The 24,938-nt window shown below is 44.8% G+C and overlaps 1 protein-coding gene across 1 annotated transcript in view; it reads left to right on the top strand.

The window, feature by feature from the left end:
• FBXO15 (F-box protein 15) overlaps window positions 1-24,938 on the top strand; it is a 191,982-nt gene that overhangs the window by 27,716 nt on the left and 139,328 nt on the right. Inside the window, 2 exon segments of the mRNA XM_030212777.1 lie at window positions 3,637-3,741; window positions 20,126-20,368. Of these exon segments, the coding sequence (XP_030068637.1) occupies window positions 3,637-3,741; window positions 20,126-20,368 (348 nt within the window).

Here is a 24,938-nt window from a genome sequence, read left to right as displayed (position 1 = left end):
AGTTTCTGTGTTTGTCTCATGTAATGTGGAGCAGTGGTACAAGTCCTAAGGTAGTAATGGAGCCAAGGACAGTACACCATCTCATTTGTAATTCCAAAATGGAGGGGAGAGTATTGTCATAATTTGGATTTAAAGCAGGCGACTGCAGTGTTTGGGCAGTCCTCATTTCTGGATTAGATATTACTTTTGGTGATTTCTGTCCTTTAGGGGAGGAGGGAAGGATACCTCAAGGTCTTGGGGTTTATCACTAATAAACCGCCTATCCTTAATGTGATAGCAAAGCAATCTATAATAATAATTAAAATAGTTCAAACAGAAAGGAACTATTTTGTTATAGGAAAGTGTGTAATCCTGTCCCTTGCCCCTGGGGAGGGGAAAACACTTCAGCCCTAGAGGCTCGAATAAGAGAGACAATCAGACTTAGATATAGGCACAACCAGTAAAATTCTTTATTGGTATCTCATTAAGCCAATACAAAATAATTGTTCTCTCTGGAGCAGGTTGTCACCCAGTAGCCAGACGCATAGACTGAATAACAAAACTGCTCAGCAAACACTTTCTTAGCCATTACATATATACTGTATATATACCTTGTCTACTGTACTTTGTACTATTGTTGCTTATTAATTATTGTACGCCACATTGAGCCTGCCTATGGGTGGGAATACTGTGGGATATAAATATCATAAATAAGTTTCATTTCTCCCAAATCATGTGATTTCTCCTAAACTAACTTGTGATCATATACGGATTTTCCTGTTCCCTTCCATCACAATAATATAGTAATATACAAAAATGGCAATTTCCTGTATTCTACCATCCTCTCCTACTTGTGTTCACATGCACACTTTGTGGCAATTGGCTAATTCCTTATCAGTAAAGCGTGCTCCCAGCGTGGAAACCAGCTAACAAATAAGTAGTATGAAACACCTGGTGTCCTTCTTCTCTGAACACATATTTCCGTTGGAACATCTTGGACTCTCAGGATTCTCAGTCTCTCATCACCACCATATATGCCAAATATGGGCCGCATAGCCTCATTTCGTCCCAAGTGTCACCTTGACATGTAACATGTACTTTCCATTTACTGAGAAAGCACTGTAGCTTACATGCAGCTGTAGGAAGAAACTAAAAATATGCTGAGAACAGCAAGGCTAGGAAAACTGAGGGCTAGCAGGGCCATATTACAGGCCTAGTATAGGAAGGAATATACAAAAGAAAAAGAGGCAGAGACAGCTAGAAGTAGGTAGTTTCTCATGAAAGAAAAAAAAAAAAGATCTCACATACCTCAATTATCCTTATCAGGAGAGATCACCAGAAATTTGAGACTTGTGATTTTGGACTGGCACTTCCAGTTTTGTACTTTTCTGTTTAGTCTCATCTCATCTCTGCTTCACATGCCATTTTCAAAGATGCTGGTGATGGCAGCTGTGAGTCTGTGTAGTGCACTTAGCTCATCAGGGCAAAATCAGTAGCAGAAAGCTGGGTTGCTGTGGTCCCTGTAATCCTGCTCCTGCAGAGCTTGGATTGAGTGGACAATTTCACCAAGAGTAAATTGGAGCCCTACTGGTCCTTAGAGTGTCTGGGAGCCTGCTTCAATGCCAAGAAAAGGAAGATCTACGCGAGTTAGGTGAGAATTATCAAGCTTTGTTTGCAGATGCAGCACTCCTTAGTTTTATGCCCTTGGCTCATTGCTTGCTATCTTCAAGACCTGAGTTTGATGTCATCAGCATTGATACCAGTGGTCATGGGCAAACATGTGGCCTCTGCTTTAGTTTCTCCTGGGATGCTGGTCAGCACAGGAGCAGGATTTTGGGATGAGACTGTCCCTTTAATCAGAGACCTGGTTATTTCTTTTGATTGATCACTGGAAAATTAATGAATTGAGTGAACTTGAAGGTGCTCCTGTGAGTGGTGGAGGAGTGGCCTAGTGGTTAGGGTGGTGGACTTTGGTCCTGGGGAACTGAGGAGCTGAGTTCAATTCCCACTTCTGGCACAGGCAGCTCCTTGTGACTCTGGGCAAGTCACTTAACCCTCCATTGCCCCATGTAAGCTGCATTGAGCCTGCCATGAGTGGGAAAGCACGGGGTACAAATGTAACAAACAAACAAACAGATGCCTGTCTAGGTGGGTAGGCAGGGCCGGTATTTTTTTTTGGGGGGGGGGGGGCAGACGGAGCAGGTGCCCTGGTTCCAGGTGGGCCCGCAGTCCGGACACCTGCTCCCTACTACAGTTTGTCTCCTCCTCCCTTCCCTTCAGCTTTCCGATTTATTTCCCTTCTCACAAGCTGCTTCCAGCTGCACCAAAGCTTGCCCTCTCTGCCGCTATCCACCCCCCTAACGCAATTTCCTGTTTTTGCCTGGGCGGATCATGGCAGCCAGAGCAGCTTGTGAGGATGGCAGCTGCACTGGGTCCCCTCTGAGATGGGGAATAAAAATTTTAAAGAAGATCACAAGGCAAGGGGAAGGGAGTAGGAGATGGACTGTGGTGGGGAGAGGAGTAAGAGATGCCTGGACCGCGTAGCAGCAATGCACGTGGGGAGATCGGGGGAGAGGGCAGGGAGGAGAGGGGATCAGGGGGCCCCTCCTTAATTTCTGCCCTGGGCCCCAGTAAGTCTAAAACTGGCCCTGTGGGCAGGGGGCACAATGCCATGGTTGAGTGACTCAGGGTCTGTGGTCCAGGGCAGAAGCGTAGAGGGCGATCAACTGCCCAAAAAGGAAGTGCCATAAGCCTGATTCTGCAGAAATACAGTGTGAATTTTCTCCAGTTCTGCAGTGGTGGCTTACATCAATGCTGAGGATTGGGGGGGTGGCGGGGGGGGGGGGGTGGTGGAGAGTACCAGAAGTGCAGAAGGCCAACTTACTTCTCATGTAGATAGAAAAAATTCTGATGGTTTTATCTGCTATTGTTCAGGGCTGGTTGCAGTCTTCATCCCTTTAGAACATAGTAAATGATTTATTTATGTATTTATTATTTATTTGTTACATTTGTATCCCACATTTTCCCACATATTTGCAGGCTCAATGTGGCTTACATATGATGATGATGATGTAAAAAGACCAGTTGACCCATCCAGTTTGTTCAGTTTTTCTGGCCTATACTATTGAGGATATATTCAAGCTGCCAGCCCTAGTGTGACCATTTGTAAGATATTCTTCCTCATCCAGGACAGTTTTGACATCTTTTTCTTTCTAGTTTTTATCATTGTGGGCAGATGGGCTTACAAGATCGTTAGGAAACCTGTTAATTGTGAATGTGCTGAAGTGATGAGTAAGGAATTAAGAGTTTAACATTTTTGGCTACTGGAATCCTGTAGGTGTAATATGTTTGTAGTAAGCTCTCTTGAGCAGGGACCGTCCTTCCCCATGTTTAAACTTGTACAGCGCTGCGTAACCCTGGCAGTGCTGTAGAAATGCTAAGTAGTAGTAGTAGATTTTAGATCAGAAAATACAGCTGATAAGATTCTTGTTCCTTGAAAGTTAATAACTTACCTTAATTGTTACAAAGGATTTATGGAGGTGATTACCCAAATCTGTTCTACTCTTTATTCTCAGAGACTTGCTGTAAGCCTTGTGTATAAACTGTAGACACTGTGTGTCCTCAACAGTTGACAATCCTGTCTTGTTTGTTTTGCAGTTTGCCATCAGAAATATTGATAAAGATCTTTGCTCATTTGGATGCTCTGTCTCTTCTCTACATTGGCTGTGTGAGCAAGCGTTTCTTTTACCTCACCAATGACAAGTAAGTGAGGGATTAAAAAATCCCACTGATCTTTTTGGATGTTTTAGTAATATGTACCTGACTGCATTAATGCAAGTTAAACACATATATTTATGTTTAAAATTTTTATTGAACAGCAAAATTGGACTCCAATGTTTTCACAATTATACAGTTATACAAATAGGATCATCAAGTCATAAGAGTCTAAGCAAAACCAAATATCATGAAGAACTTTTTCTTGACACCCTGACCCACCTCCCCCACCCTGACATGCTCTGGTATAATTAGAAGTTCAGAATATAACTTCTCCCTCTGGAAGGTAAGGTGAGCTATAGCGGCTCCCACATTTCCCGAATTCAGGAACCCAGTACACTGTCTAAGTTTTTCACACCACATCTATCCAGTCTCATCTGGTGTATTAACTGCATTCTCCACACCGTTAGAGAAGGTCCCGTGTCAGACAGCAAAGAACTCAGGATGACATTGATCCCAAAAAATATTGCCATCCATATAAAGCCCTTAAAACCCAAGGGGGGAACAGATGTATATGTGTAGCTATTAAAGAGAAGCAAGGGATCACACACTAATGTACAACTCCATAATGCATCCACCGCCCCTAGCAGTCCTTTCCAAAAACTTTGAACCTTGGGGCAAGACCAAAACATGTGCCCTAGGTAGCCAGCCCCCCCCCCCCCCCCCCACTTTTTACAAGATCCACTCTTAGATATCCTCGCTCTGAATGCCCGCTGAGGGGATACATACATTCTTAATATAAATTTATATAACTTCTCTCTCTGTAGGATCGATAAACGTTGTGAGTAAAAGTGTTTTATATAATTTTTGCACAAATCCGATGTCACTTTGCCACTAAGATCCTGCGACCAGCAGGAGGCCAAGCGTGCATAATCTAATTCTGTGGTTGTGTCTTTCAACTGTTGGTGGTGGAATTTTAAGGACACCAACTGTTGAGCCCCTAGGGAATATGCCTCTGAGAGCACATCCAGTACATCCTCAGTCAGGTCCGTCCATTTCAGGGATAAGATGTAGTGCTGCAATTGTAGGTATGTGAATTGGTGTGCTGATGGAATACCATATTTAATCTGTAGATAAGAATAAGGTCTAATATGACCCTCCTCATCTACAACCTGAGCTAAATAGATAATCCCCTTCTTTGCCCATTGACTGAATATACTGCTCTCTTGCCCCGGAGGAAATGCAGGGTTATTGTATATTGAGAGCAGATGGATGATCTCGGCAGAAATGTGATGTCTCCTACACAGCCAGCGCCAGGTAGCTCTGAGAGAGTGCAATAGTGGGTGCCGCTGAAAGGCGTGCGCTGGCAATCTACCCCCAGTATGCAACAGTTGGCTGAAATGAATATCTGGAAATAAGGTGGTCTCCAACAGTGTTAAAGAAAATTCTGTAGTGCCCCGGAACCAATCATTTATATGTCGCATCGCACATGCAATTGTTAGGTATCTGATACTCAAGAGGCCCATCCCCCCATATTCCCTGGGGGTAGAGATCATCGCCAGCGGGAGTCTAGGCTTCTTCCCTTGCCATAAGTAACCCTGCAGGAGTCGTCCCAACATCCTCTCCTTTCTCCTTTTTAAGAATAGGGGTAGTTGCTGGAATAAATATAGCCACTTGGGGGCTAATATCATATTGAATAGTGCAATCCGTCCCCATAGTGACAGAGGTAGGGTTTGCCAAAGAGTCAATTTACGCCTAGTCATCTTAAGAAGTGGAATAATATTAACTGCATACAAAGAGGTGAGGTCTCTTGGAATTATTATCCCCAGGTATTTCAAAGCCGTGCCCTTCCAACTAAGCGGGAGCTTCCCCCTCCAGGATCATCTCAGCCCTTCATCTAGCGCCAACACACAGGATTTATGCAAGTTAAGAGAACCCTGACAGGGCACCATACTGCCGCAGGAGTTCCAGTGCGCACGGAAGGGAGATCTGGGGGTCAGACAGGATGAGCAAGACATCATCCGCATATGCTAATGTCAACCCCCTGTGTTCCTAAGCACACACCCTGGATCTCAATGGTGTTATTCAGCAAACGAATTAAAGGCTGTAGTGAGATGTCAAATAAAAGGGGAGACAAGGGACAACCCTGCCTTGTTCCGCGTTGTACCTCAAAGCTTGCTGACCTACCACCATTAGCCACCATTTGCGCCTCTAGGCCTTCATAGAGTGCTCTCAGTGCCTGTAGAAACTATTCAGGTAGGCCTACCCATCCAAGCACCTGGAACAAATATCCCCACCCTACATGATCAAATGCTTTAGCAGCATCCAGACTAACCAGCATACTGGGGGTGTTATGATGCCTGCAATGTGCCATGGATAAAATAATTCTTTGGACATGTAATACCTAGTGTCGCTTAGGTATAAACCCTACTTGAGCAGGGCTGATCAAGTCTGGGAGGTGAGTCACCAACCTATACGCCAGGGCCTTTGCTAATAATTTAATATCTACATTTATCAAAGAAATAGGGCGGTTTGATTCAGGGGTTCTGGAGGTTTACCTGGCTTAAGAAGGAGAGAGATTAACACCTGTAACCAGGTGCCCCTAGGTGCAGCCAAGGATAGAACAATCTCCTCCAGCCACAGGCTCCCAGCACAATGAAGAAATAGATGTCCACCAGTAACTTCAATCTTAAGGACTTCTATTCTATGCAGGTTTCTAGTACACAGTTCCAACAGCAGCATAGCACATACCAGGATTCAATACAGGCATACAGGCTCCAGTCTGGGCTCTTTATCCAGTGCACAGTAAACAGTAATTCAATTCACAAGACAAGCAGTTCTTTCAGTTCATCATCACAGTCCAGTCACTAAGCAGCATTTTCTATCTTCTATCCTCTTTACCTTCAGGAGAGTTAAATATTTTAGGGACTCCTTCTACCCAAGGGTTTTCCCCTGCATCAGCTTCCCAGTGAATTCAATACTTTTGGGATTTCCTCTCACCCAAGGAATCTCAGCCTGCTTCAGTTCTTTAGGGACCTCCCTGCCCAAGGATTTTCAGCCTGCAACTGCTTCTCTCCTTCTGCTGCTCCTGAACTGAACTCTGCTGGGACTCCTTCCCACCTGCCTAATCAATCCCTGGCTTCTGCCTTCACAACCAATCATTCTCTACTCATTAGCTTCTCTACACACCCATACCAGCTGAGTTGAGCATGAGCCTAATGAGGAGCTCCTGCACACAGGGTTTCCTATCTCTCTTTCCCCCTAGTGGCAGCCAATCTACACCTCCTCCTAGCTTACACCCATGTCTTCCCTGATTGCAGCTAGGAGTCCAGCCGGGTTCTTCATCTCCCTCTCTGGCTCCTTGCCTGCAATGCCTTCTGGGACTTGTATTTTAGACTGAAACTGCCTTAACCCAACTATCCTGGAGGTGACTTTATCACACACCGTATTCTCATATTTGGGAAATGGCTCCCCTTGGATAACAGACTGATGATAATCAAATAAGGGTCCCACCAAAGAGAGTTGTAGGATTTTGTAGAATTCCCCAGAGAACCCATTGGCCCAGGGTGCTGAAAAGGGTTTTAGCCCCTTGATTGCATATTGGAGTTCTTTAGGCTGTAAGGGGGTGCCTCTGCTGCCAGCTTAGGCATCCCTGCCCTAGCCAGAGATTCACTCACTTTACCCCTCTCTGGCGATGCCTCTCTCCTATAAAGCTGCTGAAAATGCTCCCGCGAAAGCTGCATCACCAAATCAGGGTGATTTACCATTGTTCCCGTGGCATCTCTCAAGGCTGAGATACTATGGTTTTCCCCCCCACGATTTAACCACCCGTGCAAGAAGGCCCCCAGATCTGTTACTGAACCTGTGGAAGTGATATTTTTGGTATAGTGTAAGACATTGTGTCTGCTCTTGTAACAAGGAGTTGAGTGTCACCTGCAGGGCCACGTAGTTGTCTCTATTAACTTGCAATGGGGAGTTCAGGTATGCATGCTTGGCCTTGCACAGCTGTCTGTCTAAATTGAAAATGCCAGTGGCAACCTTCCTGCGTCTCATTGCTACATAAGAGATAATCTTACCGTGCAGTACTGCCTTTGCCGCGCACCAAAATAACTGTGGGTTTGATCTATGTTGTTTATTATGAGCGAGATAGATCTCCCATCGTGACTGTAGGTAGCCCTGAAAGTCCCCGTCCTTGGCCAATTAACTCTGGAATCTCTAACTCGGGGCGATTGAAAATGCACTGGAGCTTCCAGCTCAAACCAGACAGGGGCGTGATCAGAAATCACCTCTTGCTCCATTTTAGCTTCATTGACCCATGGGAAGAGGGAAGTAGACACTAAGATGTAGTCCAGTCTTGCCCATGTCCCATGGGCTCACGATTGATGATAGAAATCCCTTTCCCCAGGGTGCAATAATCTCCACACGTCTATCACCGAGAGGGAGGTGGAGAAGGATTGTAACATGCCCTTATCCGCCCTGTCCGATGCCCCACCACCCCTAGTCCCTGTGCAATCAACCTCGGTGTCCATTAAAGTATTCATATCCCCCACACCAATTAGTGGCTTGCCCTGATAGGGAATGAGTTTTTTTCAGCAGCTCCGGAAAAAACCTTAGGCCATAAGTGGTAGGAGCATGCACAGATAGTAAATAGAGCTCTTGGCCTTGCAGCCACAATTTTGTCAGAAGATACCTCCCCTGAGGATCCTGCAGGAGGACCTCAGAGGTCTGGACTAGTTTTTTGTGAAATAAAATCGTTACACCCCCCTTCCGTGCTCCAGAGGAGGCGTAACTAACCTGACCCACTCAGGCCTGCTTTAACTTACTGTGCTCCGAGTCTGAGAGTCGGGTCTCCTGCAGGCATGCAATATCCGCCTTAAGGCGTTTTAAATGGGATAGTATCTTCTTCCGCTTTATCGGGGAGGAGATCCCCCCACATTCCATGTTATTACTCTATATTGGGGCATCCCTGAAGGAAGAGTACTGCACACCCCTGATACAAATTCTCATCAAATCCAGAGGTCTCGGCCAGCCCTTCAGATCCCATAACCGTTCCATATTTAAACAGTCTATAAGCCCAAAACACAACAAGGTATCCCCACACCTACTCAAGGAAAAACCAGTAACCAATAGAAAGTGGCTATTCTCACCCTCCCCTTCCAGAATATAGTACATCGCATGCCTCCTTCCCAAAGCCCAACCCCCCCTCTCAAACCATCCCCATCCTTCACACACTGCCACACCCGAAACCAATTCAACACCCACAACCTACCCTCCGCCCCACCCCTCCCCCTGCCCCCCAGAACTCCCCCTCCCACCCTGAAACTGGCCCTCTAAACCCGGTGGTCTAACCGCCACCATGTAAAAGATCACAAAACATGCTGGGGTCCCCGCTCCCCACCAACAACCACTGTGCCCCACTCATCAGTTCCATGCACGTTGATAACTTGTCCCCTCAAACTTCAGGTCCTGTGAAGAGTAGCACTAACTTGAAATCCGCCTGTGTAGTACAATAGCCCCGCAGCCAACAATGGAAAGGAGGCCTCGGCTCATCTAGAGGGTGAACCGGATTCTTTTGCCTCCTTGTTAATAAAGTCCTTCGCCGCAGTAGCTGAATCAAAAGAATTCCACTTGCCTTCAATCTGCACCTTCAAAAGTGCAGGGTACACCAGCATGAAACGAATTTTCTTTTCAACAAGAGCTGCACAAATTGGGGTAAACCGTTGCCTCTTCTCTTGCACGCTGACGGAGTAATCTTGAAAAATCCGTATCAGCATTCCCTCATATTTCAGCTTTTTGATCGATATCCCAACAAAATTTCAGCTTTATGAATGTAGTTATGTACCTTAACGATTACCACTCTTGGTTGTTGTTTGTCCTCCTGTAGCTTCCCAACTCTGTGCGTTCTGTTAATACAAAGTGGCCCATTACTGTCAGTGCGAATTCCTTAGCCAGCCATTGTTCCAAAAGAGGGCCCAAATTCCTGTCTGGTAACTTCTTAGGTAAACCTACAATTCTCAAGTTACTTCGCCGGGCTCTATTTTCTAAATCTTCCAATTTTGTCATGCTGTGCTTGCAATTTCTGTTTTAGAATCGCGATCTCAGACACTTGCTTTTCCACCTCTGTTGTCTGTTTCATAGTTTCTGCCAGTAAGGGAGAAGGTTGAGTGGCAGTCATGTGACAGATGTTTCAGAATGCTACATTGCTATTTGCAGTGGGGTTTACATAAAGGAGTGACATCATGGGGGAAAAGACTGTTGGGGTGGTTTCATTGATCTCATACATGAGCAGGCAGTCCTCCAGTAGATTCAGTACAGATGACCAAGACAAATGGTTATTTATTTATTTGGATTTTGCTCACACCTTTTTCAGTAGTAGCTTAAGGTGAATTACATTCAGGTACACTGGATAGTTCCCTGCCCCTGGAGGGCTCACAATCTAAGCTTGTATCTGAGGCAATGGAGGGTTAAGTGACTTGTCCAAGCTCACATGGAGCAGCAGTGGGATTTGGACCGGGCACCTCTGGATGTCAGGACGGGTGCTCAAACCACTAATGTAGCGTAGTGGTTAGAACAGTTGACTTATCATTCAGGCATGGCGGGTTCAAATCCCAAACAACAAAGAAGGAAAAGGAACCTTTCACAAAACCTGAATAGTCAAAAAAAAGTGGAAGGGTCCAAAGAAGAACAAGGAGGACCTGGAATTCAAAAATTTAAAAAATAAATGTATTAATAAAGTCCAAACAGCGTGTGTAGGCAAAAATCTTCAGGTACAATATACAAGATGTGCATTCCATCAAAACCCAACATAGGCCTTGCTGACCATAAGATATTTGTAGTACGCCGTCAGCACTACAGGTGCGACACTCTAAAACTTTCAAAAAGTAAATGTAACAGCGGGAGTCAAAAGTGGCATTCTCTCACGCTATTAATTTTGAGAGGATGCCACTTTTGACTCCCACTGATAGATTCGATTCCCACTGCAGGCACAGGCAGCTCCTTGTGACTCTGGGCAAGTTACTTAACCCTCCATTGCCCCAGGCACAAATAAGTACCTGTATATAATATATAAGCCGCATTGAACCTGCTATGAGTGGGAAAGCGCGGGGTACAAATGTAACAAAAATAAAAATTTGTTTAGTGCTGACAGCGTACTACAAATATGGCCTGCAGACATCACATTTTCCAAAATGTAACTGACAGCAGGTTGCCTGTTGCCCCATTCATAGGACCCCTGATGAAGGCATATTCCTGTTGAAACGCGGTCTGTGTTGGGTTTTGATAGAATGCACATCCTGTATATTGTACCTGAATATTTTTGTCTACACACACCCTGTTTGGACTTTATTAATTAATTAGCTTTTTAAGCTTTTGAATTCCAATTCCTCCAGGTTCAATTCCCACCACTGGGGCTTATCGCTCAGAGCTAGTCACTTCATTCTCCATTGCCTAAGTTGCAGAAGTGACATGCAAGAGAGTGCATTCGTGTACAGTGGTCACAGCTGACTGATGCTGTCATGAAACTTAGTCTGCTTTCTTGCACTTACCTCTCTGGGGTAGGAGGCTTGTTTGTTATGTCTGTGAGACAAAGCCAGCCCCTCCTGTAAGAATTGTAACTTCTCTTTTCTGTTGCCAGGTATAGTAACATACCTGGCTGGCTTCCTAAGGAAGCGCGTGGCCAGCAGCAATGTGTCAGCATCGCTGATCTTTGGCTGCCTCCTCGCAGTGGCCATTTTTCACACTGTCCCTGCATGGATGAGAACATCACATTTTGCAAGCTGATGTTAACACTCAGTTTCGGTATGGATCTAATAATACCTAACATTCTATTTGCCGCCTTTGCCACCGCAACACACTGAGCAGAGGGTTTCAAAGTATTGTCAATGATGACTTTTTGGTCCTTTTCCTGGTCAGTGACTCCTAAAGCAGAACCTTGCATCATGTAGCTATAGTTCGTGTTCCTCTTTCCCACATGCATCATTTTGCACTTGCTCACATTAAACATCATCTGCCATTTTGATGCCCGGTCTCCCAGTCTCTTATGGTTATCTTTCAATTTTCACAATACTGTTGCAGTTTAACAACTGTGAATAACTTTGTGGTGTTGGCAAATGTAATTACCTCACTAGTTATTCCCATCTTTAGATCTTTTGTAAATATGTTAAAAAGTAGCGGTCCCAACACTGTAGAACTCCACTATTTACCCTTCTCCATTGAGAATACTGACCATTTAACCCTACTCTCTGTTTTCTATCCTTTAACCAGTTTTTTGTCCACAATAGAACACTTGCTTCTATCCCATGACTTTCCAATTTCCTATGAAGTCTTTCATGAGGTACTTTGTCAAATGCCTTTTGAAATTCCAGATACACGATATCGACCGGCTCATCTTTATCCACTTGTTTGTTCACCCCTTCAAAGAACTGCATAGATTGGTGAGGCAAGATTTCCCTTCACTAAATCCATGTTGGCTTTGTCTCATTAATCCATGCTTTTTAATATGCTCTGTAATTTTGTTCTTTATAATAGTCTCTACCATTTTGCCCGGAACTGACACCAGGATCACCAGTCTGTAATTTGCTGGATCACCTTTGGAGCCCTTTTTAAAAAATTGGCGTTACATTGGCCACCCTCCAATCTTCCGGTACGATGCTTGATTTTAAAGATACATTACATATTACTAACAATAGTTCTGCAAGTTCAATTTTCAATTCTGTCAATAGTCTGGGATGTATAACGTCTGGTCCTGGCAGTTTGCTACTCTTCAGTTTGTCAAATTGCCCCATTAGATCTTCCAGGTTTACATATACTTGATTCAGTTTCTCTGACTCGTCAGCATTGAATACCATTTCTGGCACCGATATCTCTCTCACATCTTCCTCGGTCTAGACCGAAGCCAAGAATTAATTTAATCTCTCCGCTATGCCTTATCTTCCCTGAGTGCCCCTTTTACCTCTCTGTCATGTAGCGATCCAACCAATTCTTTTGCCGGCTTCTTGCTTATATACCTAAAAATGTTTTTACTATAAGTTTTTGCCTGCAATGCAATCTTCTTTTCAAAGTCTTTCTTTGCCTTCCATATCAGTGCGTTGCATTTGACTTGCCATTCTTTATACAGTTTCCTATTATTTTCAGTCGGATCCTTCTTCCATTTTCTGAAGGATTTTCTTTTAGCTCCAATAGCTTCCTTCACCTCACTTTTAACCATGTCCGACTGGTACCTACATATCTATTTTTTGTTGCTAAAACACTATCAATCCCCCTCCCAATCCTCTCTAATACCCAAAGTCCCTCCCCTCCCCCTTGATGTCTAGGTTGGCCCCCCTGGGCCTACCCGTCTCCCTGGTGATCCTATGGGGGTCATTGGGGGCAGGAGCGCAGCCCCTCATGGCTGCTTGTCAAAATGGCTGCTGTGACCTTTCACAGCAGCCATTTTGAAATGGAGCAGTGAGGGGGCTGTGCACCTGCCTCCAAAGATACCTCATGGACCATCAGGGAGACAGGTAGGCCCGAGGGCGCTTACCTAGACATTGGATGGTTTCTTTTGGGAAGGAGGGAAGAGACTTAGGGCATCCTGACTGAGGAGGGAGGGGGGGGGGGGGTATTAGAGAGGCCAGGAGAGGGATCAGGTTTTAACAATAAAAAATATTTATGAGGGTGCTGGCCTGATATTCATTGCTTGTATCCGCATAACTCTTGTTCAGCCCCAGCAGAATATCGGCCAGGCCTGTAAACTCCGGCGCCCAGCCCGCCCAAATTTAGTTCCCAGTATTCAGTACCGGTGCCCAGACTTTGCATTTAAAAAAACGCTGACTGTCGCCAGCTGAATAGTGGGGGGAATGTGAATATACTTTGCTTCTTTACCTTTCTCAGACTGTTATTTACACTTTTTCCTTGATTTTGACTCATTCCACACTCTTGTTTCTTGCTGATATCACGACTGGATTACTGCAGTGTGGTGTGTGTGGGTGTTTCATCCAACCGGCTGAGACAACTCCAGACACTCCAAAATATTGCTGTCCAATTTCTCTGCCATGATCAAAGATTTCATCCACTTACCCCATTATTTAGTTGCCTGGAAAGAGACTGGGAAGATATTGTCAGATCTTCAAATTCCTTTTCTATTTCATCTCTTTTCAAAGAAAATAGTTTAAAGATTCTGATGCATTGGTACCTCCGCTCCCTACTGATTATATAAAGATACTGTAAAAGCGGATCCTCTCTGTTGGAGAAATTGTGGTACCCTTATCCATATGTGAAAGAACTGCCTGCTAGTGGCTACATTTTGGGCTCTTGTTCAAACAATGGCAAATATTTCTAGGCTCTGCTATACAGTTAGGATGATATGCTTTTGAACTTCAATCTCTCCAGTATCAATGTGTCACTTACTTAGGTTTCAGAGCTGTTGTTTCTATGCTGCCGGATTTGTAGTTGCTGCTGAAAGAAAATTTACAAACCCAATTTCAATCACTAGATGGCATCATAGTCTTAAATATGTCATTTTAATGGAAAAGCTCACAGCATTTAAGAACAGACCAGATCCTTCTGAGCACACATGGGGGTTTTCACAGTATTACATTGTTCAGTTACCATGTGCATTTAGTTGAAGTACTGGGGGGGGTGATTGTTTCTGTTAGGGGTAATTAAAGGGTGAGTTAATGTTGCAACTTTACTTTTGGACGGGATGCTTGTTTTCTTAAATACTATTGCTGCATATATTGTTTAACAATTTGTCATATGATTGGCAAATCTCAGTAAAAATTCAAATTACAAAAAAAAATGTATTTACTCGCCTACACTGGTTACTAGTCTGTTACTGCATCCCCTTTAAAATTCTCTGGCTCACCCATAAGACGTACTACTTAGGACAATCATTTTATTTGGCCATACTCGCTATCCCTCATACCCCTTCTCGAGCCCTTAGATCATTGGACTCCTACTGTTTGGTCTGTCCCAATCACAGACAAGTTCACTATGAATCTATATGAACTTCCACCTTCAATTTCCTGGCCCCTAAATTGTGGAACAATCTTACTTCCTGTATTCAATCTGAACAGTCATTCCAAGATTTTTTAAAAATTTCCTTCAACATGGCATTGTAGACAGTGGATGGTGTGTGAACTCTGGGGTCCAGCTGGAGCACTTGCTCCTTTTGTCTGGATGAATGCCATTATTTCTCCTATCTATTCTATTTTAATGTCATTTTTATTATGTAAACCATGATGTATGAGATTTTTATTAAACATTAAATCCCTTTAGCTCTGCCTCTTCAGCACTGAACCTGATGCCCAAAACTGGCTAGCATTTTAACTACAGTTGCATTGGTAGTATTGTTCAGTAAATAGGGGGTGAAATATAGAGCCAATCTGCAACACCACATTTTCGGCTGAAACCCAGTGCCAAATTTGATTGACTTTACTTAACATATTGCTTGCCAACTGTGGGGTGTGACTCCCAAAGGCGTCCCCAAAATCGGTAGTGTAGGGCTATGAGCATTGTGGCAAAAGTGCATTAACCTGAAGAGAGGTGCTATAAGTTGGCCTGTGCAGGCTTAGTAAGAGGTGTGGGACTACAGTAGTATTTCATCCAGGGATACTCATGGACCTGGAGCAGTGGCTTGGGAGAGAAGGTAGGGCTAAAGTTGCATGCTTGTTTGCCCCATTAAAATAGATTCGCTTTGTTTTAGAGAGGTAATTTCACATAGTCTGGTATTTTGCTATCTTCCATGGATTTGATTTCTACTTAAAACTGTTATTTTTTAGAATTGATACCCTATGGAGTACTGTTTCTGAACTTCAAGTCCAATTTCAACCCAGTGCCCCCCCCCCCCCCAAGTTATGCTCTGCAAAGAATTTGATATGGACATTCCAAAAAAAGGGACACATTCTGATAACAAAATAGAAAATAAAATTTCTTTTTCTACCTTTGTTGTCTGGTTACTTTGTTTTTCTAATTGTGTTGTTCGAAGTCTGGTTTCTGCCTTCCTCCATCTTTTAACTTTGTGCTATTTTTCTCTTCCCTCCTTTTCCTTTCAACTTTCTTCAATTTATTATTCCTCTGTGTAGATTTAATTCATTCTTACTATTCAGTCTTCAATTTTCCTCCTTTTACTGCATCTACCTACAGCTTTCCGTCTCTTTCCCTTATCCTGGTTCTCTTAATCCCCTTCCTCTTATTTTCTAGTTTTTCATTAACTATCCTCTTTCCCTCTTTATCCAGCATCTTTCCCTCTTTGCCTTCCTCATCTGTCCAGAATCTCCCCTCTTTCTTTTAACATCCTTCTATCCAGCATCTTTCCCTTGTTACTCCCGTCACCCATTCATTTCCCCTCTTTCTCTCTCTCCTTTCTTTCTCTCTTCCATCCAGCATTTCCCTTATTTCTCTCAACATCCTTCCGTTCTACATCTTCTGTGTTTGTCTCCATCCATCCAGCATCTTCCCTCTTTCTTCCGCTTCTGTCCAGCATTTCCCCCTTTCCCCCATTTGATGGTTCTTCCCTGGAATATTTTCTCAGATTGATGTATTTTCCTTCTGATAGCAGAACCTTGAGGACTAGAGATCCATATCATCATTCTCTGGTATTTGATATAAGAACATTTTAGAAAACTCTTCATTATCAAGCTGTTAATTTTCAGCTATCTTTGCCATCAGATCGTTGTGTTTCTTCATCATACCTTGCTTTTTGTAAAGATCTGAAAACTTAGTTAAGAAGTTTCTCTCTAATGATATGTCACTGTTTCTGTAACTGATCTGGAATTCTACTTATGACATGTTGCATTACTTGCTCCTTGTATTTGTTAATTCATAATTACTTCCTAACTACGATACTCTGTATTGCTTATCTTTTATCCTTGTTACCCGCTTTGAACTTTATTGATTGGGAATTAGTGGGATACAAGAACCATATTACATTACATTGCATTGTCTTCCCTCTTTGTCTCTTCCCTTCCATCCAGAATTTTCCCTCTTTCTTCTGGCATTTCCCCTCTTTCTCTCCCCATTCTTACATCCAGCACCTTTCTTTCTATTTCCACCCTTCCATCCATTGTCTCCCCTGTTTCTCTCCCCACTCTTCTATTCAGAATTTCCCCTGTTTCTTCCCCATCCATCCAGCATTTCCCCTCTTTTTCTCCCTCTTCCATCCATCCAGTATCTTCCCTCTATCTCTCCTAGCATTTCCCTCTTCTCCCATCCATCCATCTTGGTCTCTCCCTTTCCATCCAGAATTTCCCCTTTTTCTCTCTTCCTTCCATCTATCCAGTGTCTTCCCTCTTTGTCTCCCCTTCCATTCAGCATTTCTCTTCTTTCTCTTTCCACAGTTCCAACCAGGGTCTTCCATCTCTCCCCACTTCCAGCCAGCATTCCCATTGTTCCACCATTGTTTCCTTTTTTCCTCGTCCCACTCTTCCATCCAGCATCTCCCCGCTTTCTTGCCCCACTCTTCCATCCAGTGTCTCCCCTGTTTCTCGCACCACTCTTCCATCCAGTGTCTCACTTTTTTCTCGCCGCACTCTTCCAATATCTATCTTTTCCCATGCACTTTCTGTTCTCCTCCCTCCCCTGCTGCTTCTCCAGAGCAGAAGTCACAGCGGCTGCAGCACTGCAACTTACAGCAACCATGCTGCCCAAGTTTTCAAGTGCAAGTTGTCGGCTCTGCCTGTCCCCTGTTCCAGAACAGAATGTTGAGGTTGGGGGGAGGGGCAGGGGACCACAGCAGATGCAGAAACATGGGCTTGGAGATTGGGGCTGTACGACTGCTGTAAGTTGGGGAAATAGCAACAACAGTGTGGATGGCAGTGGGAGGGAGGCAAGGCAGGAATCCTCATAAGTTCTCAACACGAGCTGTGTACCCCTTGAAGTATGTGTACTGTGTGTTGCAAATCTATGCTGTAGAGCACAGATGACACAGACTATAGTTTATAGGTACTTTCTATATCACTTTGACTAGGCAGAACTAAGTGGTTTACATACTACATCATATATATGGAAAAGGAATGCCATTTTTGTGATAGGAAAGTGCAAAAAGTAAAACTTTCATACCATGCAGGACACATACAAATAGATTGAGAGGCATGAATGAAGGGAAGTCATATAAAAATGGAAGGAGGCAAAGAGGAGGAAGAAAAAGTATTTATCTGGAGATCTGTATGCTTTTATAAATAAATAGGTTTTGAGTTCTGATTTCAACTGCTTTAATGATGTGTTACTGCAGAGGGATAATGGGAGGTTATTCCAAACATGGGGTGCCAAAAAGAAGAAAGCACAGTTTCTGGTAAATTATAAATGTGCAAATTTTGGGCTTGGAAGAATCAAACGATGATTGTTTATTGAACGCAGAACCTGTGCTGGAGAGTATGGAATCATCAGGGAGGAAATTCAGGCGATCCGATCCTGAGAGCCTTAAAAATTAAGATAGCTATCTTATAAATGATGTGCTGATGAACTGGTAACCGATGGAATTGCTTAAGTAAGGGTGTGGTATGGTCATATCAGTGGAAACGACAAAGAATGCGTTTGCAGTTTCTTTATTGTTGATTGAGGTAAGCCAGCATAGATGATGTTGCAATAGTCCAGGTGAGATGTGAAGAAGGATAATATGAGAGCATGCAATTGGTTTTGGTCAAAAGAGTGCTGAATAGTTCTTAATCTCCGAAAATTTAGAAACCAAATTTTAGCTAAGGATGAAATGTGTGGTAAAATAGATCAAGTGAGTCCAGAATGACTCCGAGATATCAAAAATTTGAAACAGGAATGATGGAAGCTCTGAACATTTGTACAGGGACCGACAGTAGTATTACTGCTCTGAAAATCAGCATGCCACAATTTTATCTTTGTTAAGCACTAATTGATGTTCCTGTAATCAAAGAGTAACTGAGTGCAGACAAGCTTGTAGGGGTAGAAGAGAACAGTTGTGTCTCTGGACTCCATCCGTGATGATACCCACTAGGCATGGGATTTATAGGCTTATGATATATCTTGCTGTTATTTTTTTTTTTTGTTTATATGTTGTTTAATCTGGCTCCCAATCAAAGAACGGATCATCTTCAAAATCTGCACTTTGGTCCATAAAATCATCTATGGCGTAGTCCCAGGATACATGACAGACCTCATAGACCTACCAACTAGAAACAGATTCAGATCAGCACGATCTTACCTAAACCTACATTACCCAAACTGCAAAGGGCTAAAATACAAAACAACTTATGCATCCAGCTTCTCCTACATAAGCTCACAACTATGGAATGGACTCCCGTATGCTATGAAAACAATCCATGACCATCTAAACTTCAGGATATCATTAAAAACCCACCTCTTCAAAAAAGCCTACCCCACTGATCCAACATAACTCCCCACACACAGCAACACAACATAACCAACAATCGTACTGGACAATTTACTATCCTCATTCCCCTTGACCCCGTGACACCTGAACCACATCTAGCTCATTTGTCTACAACACAGTCTTTTATTTGTTATCAACCGTAATGGCAAATGCCTTTATGGTACTTTGTAAGCCACATTGAGCCTGCAAAAAGGTGGGAAAATGGGGGGTATAAATGTAACAAATAAATAAAATATTGAAATTGTGCCGGGATGATGTGGAATATAAGTTGTACTAATGGTGTGGACTGGTATCCTACTCTTAGAACACCTGGTAGGCAACTTTCTTTCCAGCAAAAAAAATATAGAATTTCAACCCTAAATTAGTTTAACAGCTGTACATAGTAAATTATTAGGAATATCTGTATATATTTTTGTGAAACCTGCATGGGAATTCTGATGAACTCTTGCAGCAAATCCCTCGATTTCGTAGTGTTCATATCAGTGGGAGTAACTAAGAAAACAATTTAATTAAAACCATACACAAATGAAGGGAAAATCAGCAGATTCATTTTTTTGCTAGTTTTAATTGCCAACTGCATCACTAAACAATAAATATATTTTTTAAAAAGCATATTGTATGTGTATGCCTCTAAAGCATTATTGCAGTGCTGCTCTGGATTTCAGCCCCTACTGCACAACTGCTCATTTTTATTATGGTCTATTTCTCTTTGAAATAGCATTGAGTTGAAGTGGCATGGACTGTAAAAAGGTGATTAGTACAGCAGATAAGCCTTAGGAGGGCAGCAATGGAGCTGTGCTTCAGTGGTCTAAAATTAAGGTGGGATCTTTTTATCCTTTGGAGTGAAGGAAAAGGCAGAAATAGTACAAGGAACAACTGTGCAGCAGAGCATTGGGAAAGGGCACTTAAGAGATCGGGGAAGAGTGCATTATTAAATTATTAACAGACCTGTTATATCATGGCAGAGCTTAGTGAAGGGAGGAGTTGGATAGGGATGGAGAGAGGTTACAAAGCTGAGATGAAACTTCTGTTCTTGCTTTTGTTTCTCCTCATTTTTTTTTTAAATGACTGATTCCTTTACATTTTTTGCAGCCTTATATGGTACAGAATTTACTCCAGTATTTCTTCATTGAAAATTTTTAACTGGAAACCTAAAGCAGTAAAAGGTACTGTTAACTTACTGAGTGTGGCATCCATTCAGGAGAAGGAACAGGGATACTGGAAGAAGGCCTACATTGCAAAGCAGATCGCTACTAGAAAAAATGGAATAAATCAGCTTCTGAAGCCTGTAAATATGTATACTGGCCTTCCAATCAATATCAAAGAGGCTGTCAAGTAAGTGCAATACATGTGTGTGTTTCTGTCTTAGCTAGCTCAGGCTGCCACAGTAGTGCCAATAGCTCAGGCTATATGTTCTGGGTAAAAGAATTTTTAGATCAAGCAACTGATAAGGTAAGGATGGAGTTGGTTTATGGTAGTGCTGTCAACAGCTGAGCAAAAGTGGATAAGGTAAAGAACAAATTGATATTCAGTGAAAATAGAAGTTATAAATCAGGTAAGTTAAGACCGTGTTTGTCAAACTGCTATTCTCCGAGGACAAGCAGGCTTCTATATTCTCACAAGTTGGTTGTCATAAGTGATGCCGATCTGTGTCCCCTGGTCTGGTATTTACCAAAGCTAAATTAGACCTTTGTGGAGCGCGAATGCCTTCCTGCCAGTCACATGAATGCTGTCTCCTCAGTTCTTCTTTTTCCGCATGAGGAGAAGGTGTTTTTCTTGCCCTCTCCTCATTCGCTCGGTCTTAGAGAGCTATTTTTTTTGTACCTTCTGCTAGTCTTTCGTCTTTATAATTGAGCTGCTCTTGTTGGAACCTATTTTACCTTTCCTTTATTTAACTTAGAGTTGGTTTGCCCGGTTTTAAGTTTGTTTTTTTTTAATTTGTAGAAGTCTTTATTAGGTTTTGAGAGACATTACAGAGGCAAATAAGTCACATCCCAATACAATACGAACAAACCCACAAACATAAACACCCCAGATTATACCCTCCCTATCTCAGACAGGCTGAAAATTCTCGGTGTTACAATCGACCGTAACCTCACACTTGAGAACCAAGTGAAATCTACAACAAAGAAAATGCTCCACTCAATGTGGAAACTCAAACGCGTGAAACCATTCTTCCCGAGGGAAACATTTCGCAACTTGATACAATCAGTGGTACTAAGCAATGTAGACTACTGCAACGGAATTTATGCGGGATGCAAAGAACAAACTATAAAGAAACTTCAGACTGCTCAAAATACGGCAGCCAGGCTTATATTTGGAAAAACGCGATTCGAAAGCGCCAAACCCCTCCGAGAAAAACTGCACTGGCTCCCAATCAAAGAACGTATTGCTTTCAAAATCTGCACCCGAGTTCATAAAATTATCTATGGCGAAGCCCCGGGATACATGACAGACCTCATAGACCTACCAACCAGAAACACAACAGGATCAACACGAACATACCTAAGTCTCCACTTCCCAAGCTGCAAAGGACTCAAATACAAATCAACCTATGCATCCAGCGTTTCCTATATAAGCACAGAGCTATGGAACGCATTACCAAAAGCCGTGAAAACAACTTATGATCACCTAAACTTCCGGAAATCATTAAAAACTAACCTGTTCAAAAAGGCATACCCTACTGACCCAACTTAAATGCCTGTACCCTGCAACACAACAAAACTAAAACTCATAATGGACATATAATAACTCTTCCTCTCTACGATTCCCTAATGTGTCTGTATACACTGTGATAAAGTCACATCCAGGATAGTTGGGTTAAGGCAGTTTCAGTCTGAAATACAAGTCCCAGAAGGTGTTGTAGGCAAGGAGCCAGGGGGTGAGATGAGGAACCCGGACTGGACTCCTAGCTGCAATCGGGGAAGACATGGGTATAAGCTGGCAGGATGTGTAGAGTGGCTGCCACTAGGGGGAAAGAAAGATAGGAAACTCTGTGTGCAGGAGCTCATCATTAGTCTAATGTTTAACTCAGCTGCTATGGGTGTGGGGGAAGCTAATGGAAGGAGAATGATTGGTTGTGAGAGCAGAAGCCAGGGATTGATTAGGCAGGTGGGAAGGAGTCTCGAGAGTTCAGTTCAGGAGGAGAGAAGCAGTTGCAGGCTGAAAATCCTTGGGCAAGAGAGGTCCCTAAAGTACTGAAGCAGGCTGAAATCCCTTGGGTGTGAGGAAGTCCCTAAAGTATTGAAACCTCCTGAAAGTAAAGGCTGCTTTGTGATTGAACTGGGATGATGAACTTATTGAACTGTTTGTCTTGGGAATTGAATTACTGTTTATTGTGCACTGGATAAAGAGCCCAGACTGAAGCTGACTGTGAGCCTGCATTGAATACCGGTAGGTGCTGGTAGCCTACTGCTTGAAGGGGACTATTTGCCACACACTTTCAGGTGGCTTACATGTGCTTAAGATTAAAGGCGAATGCTGCTGTTGGAACCTGTATCAGGTGTACTAGAAACCTGCATTGAATAAAAGCCTTAAAATTGAAGTTGCTGGTGGACATTTGTTTTCTTGACTATACCAGGAGCCTGTGGCTGAAGGAGATTGTTCTATCCTTGGCTGCACCTAGAGGTACCTGGTTACAACACGAACCGTATTCTACCACAACATTACAGTATTTGTTCATACCAGAATTGGCGAACGCCTTTCTCCGAGGACAAGCAGGCTGCTTGTTCTCACGACTGGGTGACGTCCGCGGCAGCCCCCACCAACCGGAAAAGGCTTCGCGGGACGGTCGGCACGCAGGGCACACCCACCGCACATGCGCGGCCATCTTCCCGCCCGTGCGCGACCGCTCCCGCCAGTTCCTTTTTTTCCGTGTCTGGAGAGAGTCGTGCTTTGCCGCTCTCTCTGCTTTCAGCCGCCGGAAAGTCGATCGCGTTTACGCGGATCGTTGTTTTTTCTATTTAATTTTTTTGTTACCGCCGGTTTCCCTTTTCTTTTTCAAAAAAAAAAAAAAAACCTGAGCGTGTGGAGCACGCGCTCCCTTTTTCCCTCGTTTCCAGCGGGGACGCCGCGTTGCGGCCTAGTGGCCGCACGGTCGTTTTCTTTTTTCGAGGTGTGATTTTCGCCACCATTGACTACTTTGACTTCGCCGACGCGATTTTTCCGTCGATGTCCTCGAAGGTCCCGAGTGGATTTAAAAAGTGTGGTCGCTGCGGCCGGCCGATCTCGCAGACCGACACCCACGCTTGGTGCCTCCAGTGCCTCGGGCCGGAGCACAATATCAAGTCGTGTTCCCTGTGTCTCGGTCTCCGGAAACGGACTCAAGTTGCGAGGCAAGTTCTGCGGGACCGTCTTTTTGGAATTTGCGCCGGCCCCTCGACGTCGACCTCGACGGCATCGGTATCGACGCCCGGTCCTTCGGTACCGGTATCGATGCCCGAGACATCGGCACCGATGGCATCGACCCCAGGAGAACAGGTCCCGTCGGCCCGCCGGTCCGCCGGCGAGGGTGGAGGTGAGCCGCCGCGTGGGCAGTCGGCCCCGGTCACTCCCTCAGCCCGTGGTCCACGGGACCGAACCCTGTCTGACCCGGCTCCTCGAGACCGAGGGGGATCGTCCTCCTCCTCCTCCATACCTCCCGGCGCCGGTGACGCGCATCGAAAGAAGGACAAGAAGCGTCGTCACCGGTCGCCCTCGGTGCATCCGGACATCGGAGAGGAGGCGACGCCGAAGCGTCATCGCCGAGAGGAGAGGTCCCCGTCGGTTGTGGAGGTACCGACGCGTCAGGGTTCCGGCACCTCGGTGCCGTCTCCTGGCCCCCATCAGCTTCTGGCACCGACACCCCTACCGGCCCCACCGCCTTTCCCGGCAGCGGGCCTGGACGAGTGCCTCAGAGCCATCCTTCCGGGGATCCTGGAAGGGCTGATGCGCCAGGCTGTGCCGGCGCCGGGGGTGCTTGCGCCCTCGGCGCCGATGTCTGTGGCGCCGGCGAGCTCTAGCCCGGCGCCGGGGCCGTCGACAACCGCCGCCGCTTGCGGCGCCGGTCTCGACCGCCACGCAGGTGGAGTCCCCGTCGACGTCGATGGAGGGAGCTCCGTCCCCGCCGACGCGGGAGTCCACCGCTCGACGACACCGAGACCTCGGTGCCTCGACGTCGAGCCGGGCCCGGTTCAGGACTCAGCTACATGAGCTTATGTCCGATACCGAGGATGAGGCCTCGTGGGGGGAAGAGGAGGACCCTAGATATTTCTCCTCAGAGGAGTCTACGGGCCTTCCCTCGGACCCCACGCCTTCACCGGAGAGGAAGCTCTCACCTCCTGAGAGTCTCTCCTTTGCCTCCTTTGTGCGGGATATGTCTATTAGCATTCCCTTTCCCGTGGTCTCTGTGGAAGAGCCGAGGGCCGAGATGCTCGAGGTCCTCGACTATTCATCACCACCTAGAGAGTCCTCCACGGTGCCGCTGCACAATGTCCTCAAGGAGACACTGCTTCGGAACTGGGTGCGACCGTTAACTAACCCCACCATTCCCAAGAAAGCAGAGTCCCAGTACAGGATCCACTCTGACCCAGAGTTAATGCGGCCCCAACTGCCCCATGACTCGGCGGTCGTGGATTCTGCTCTCAAGAGGGCACGGAGTTCGAGGGATACTGCCTCGGCGCCCCCGGGGCGGGAGTCTCGCACTCTGGACTCGTTTGGGAGGAAGGCCTACCAATCCTCCATGCTCGTGACCCGCATCCAGTCATACCTGCTCTATATGAGCATCCACATGCGGACTAATGTGCAACAACTGGCGGACCTGGTCGATAAGCTCCCGCCGGAGCAGTCCAGGCCGTATCAGGAGGTGGTCAGGCAGCTGAAGGCGTGCAGAAAGTTCCTGTCCAGGGGTATCTATGACACCTGTGAC

The sequence above is a fragment of the Microcaecilia unicolor genome, chromosome 1, assembly GCF_901765095.1.
Source record: "Microcaecilia unicolor chromosome 1, aMicUni1.1, whole genome shotgun sequence".
NCBI classification, from domain to species: Eukaryota; Metazoa; Chordata; class Amphibia; order Gymnophiona; family Siphonopidae; genus Microcaecilia; species Microcaecilia unicolor.
This window is presented reverse-complemented; position numbering and strand designations above follow the sequence as displayed.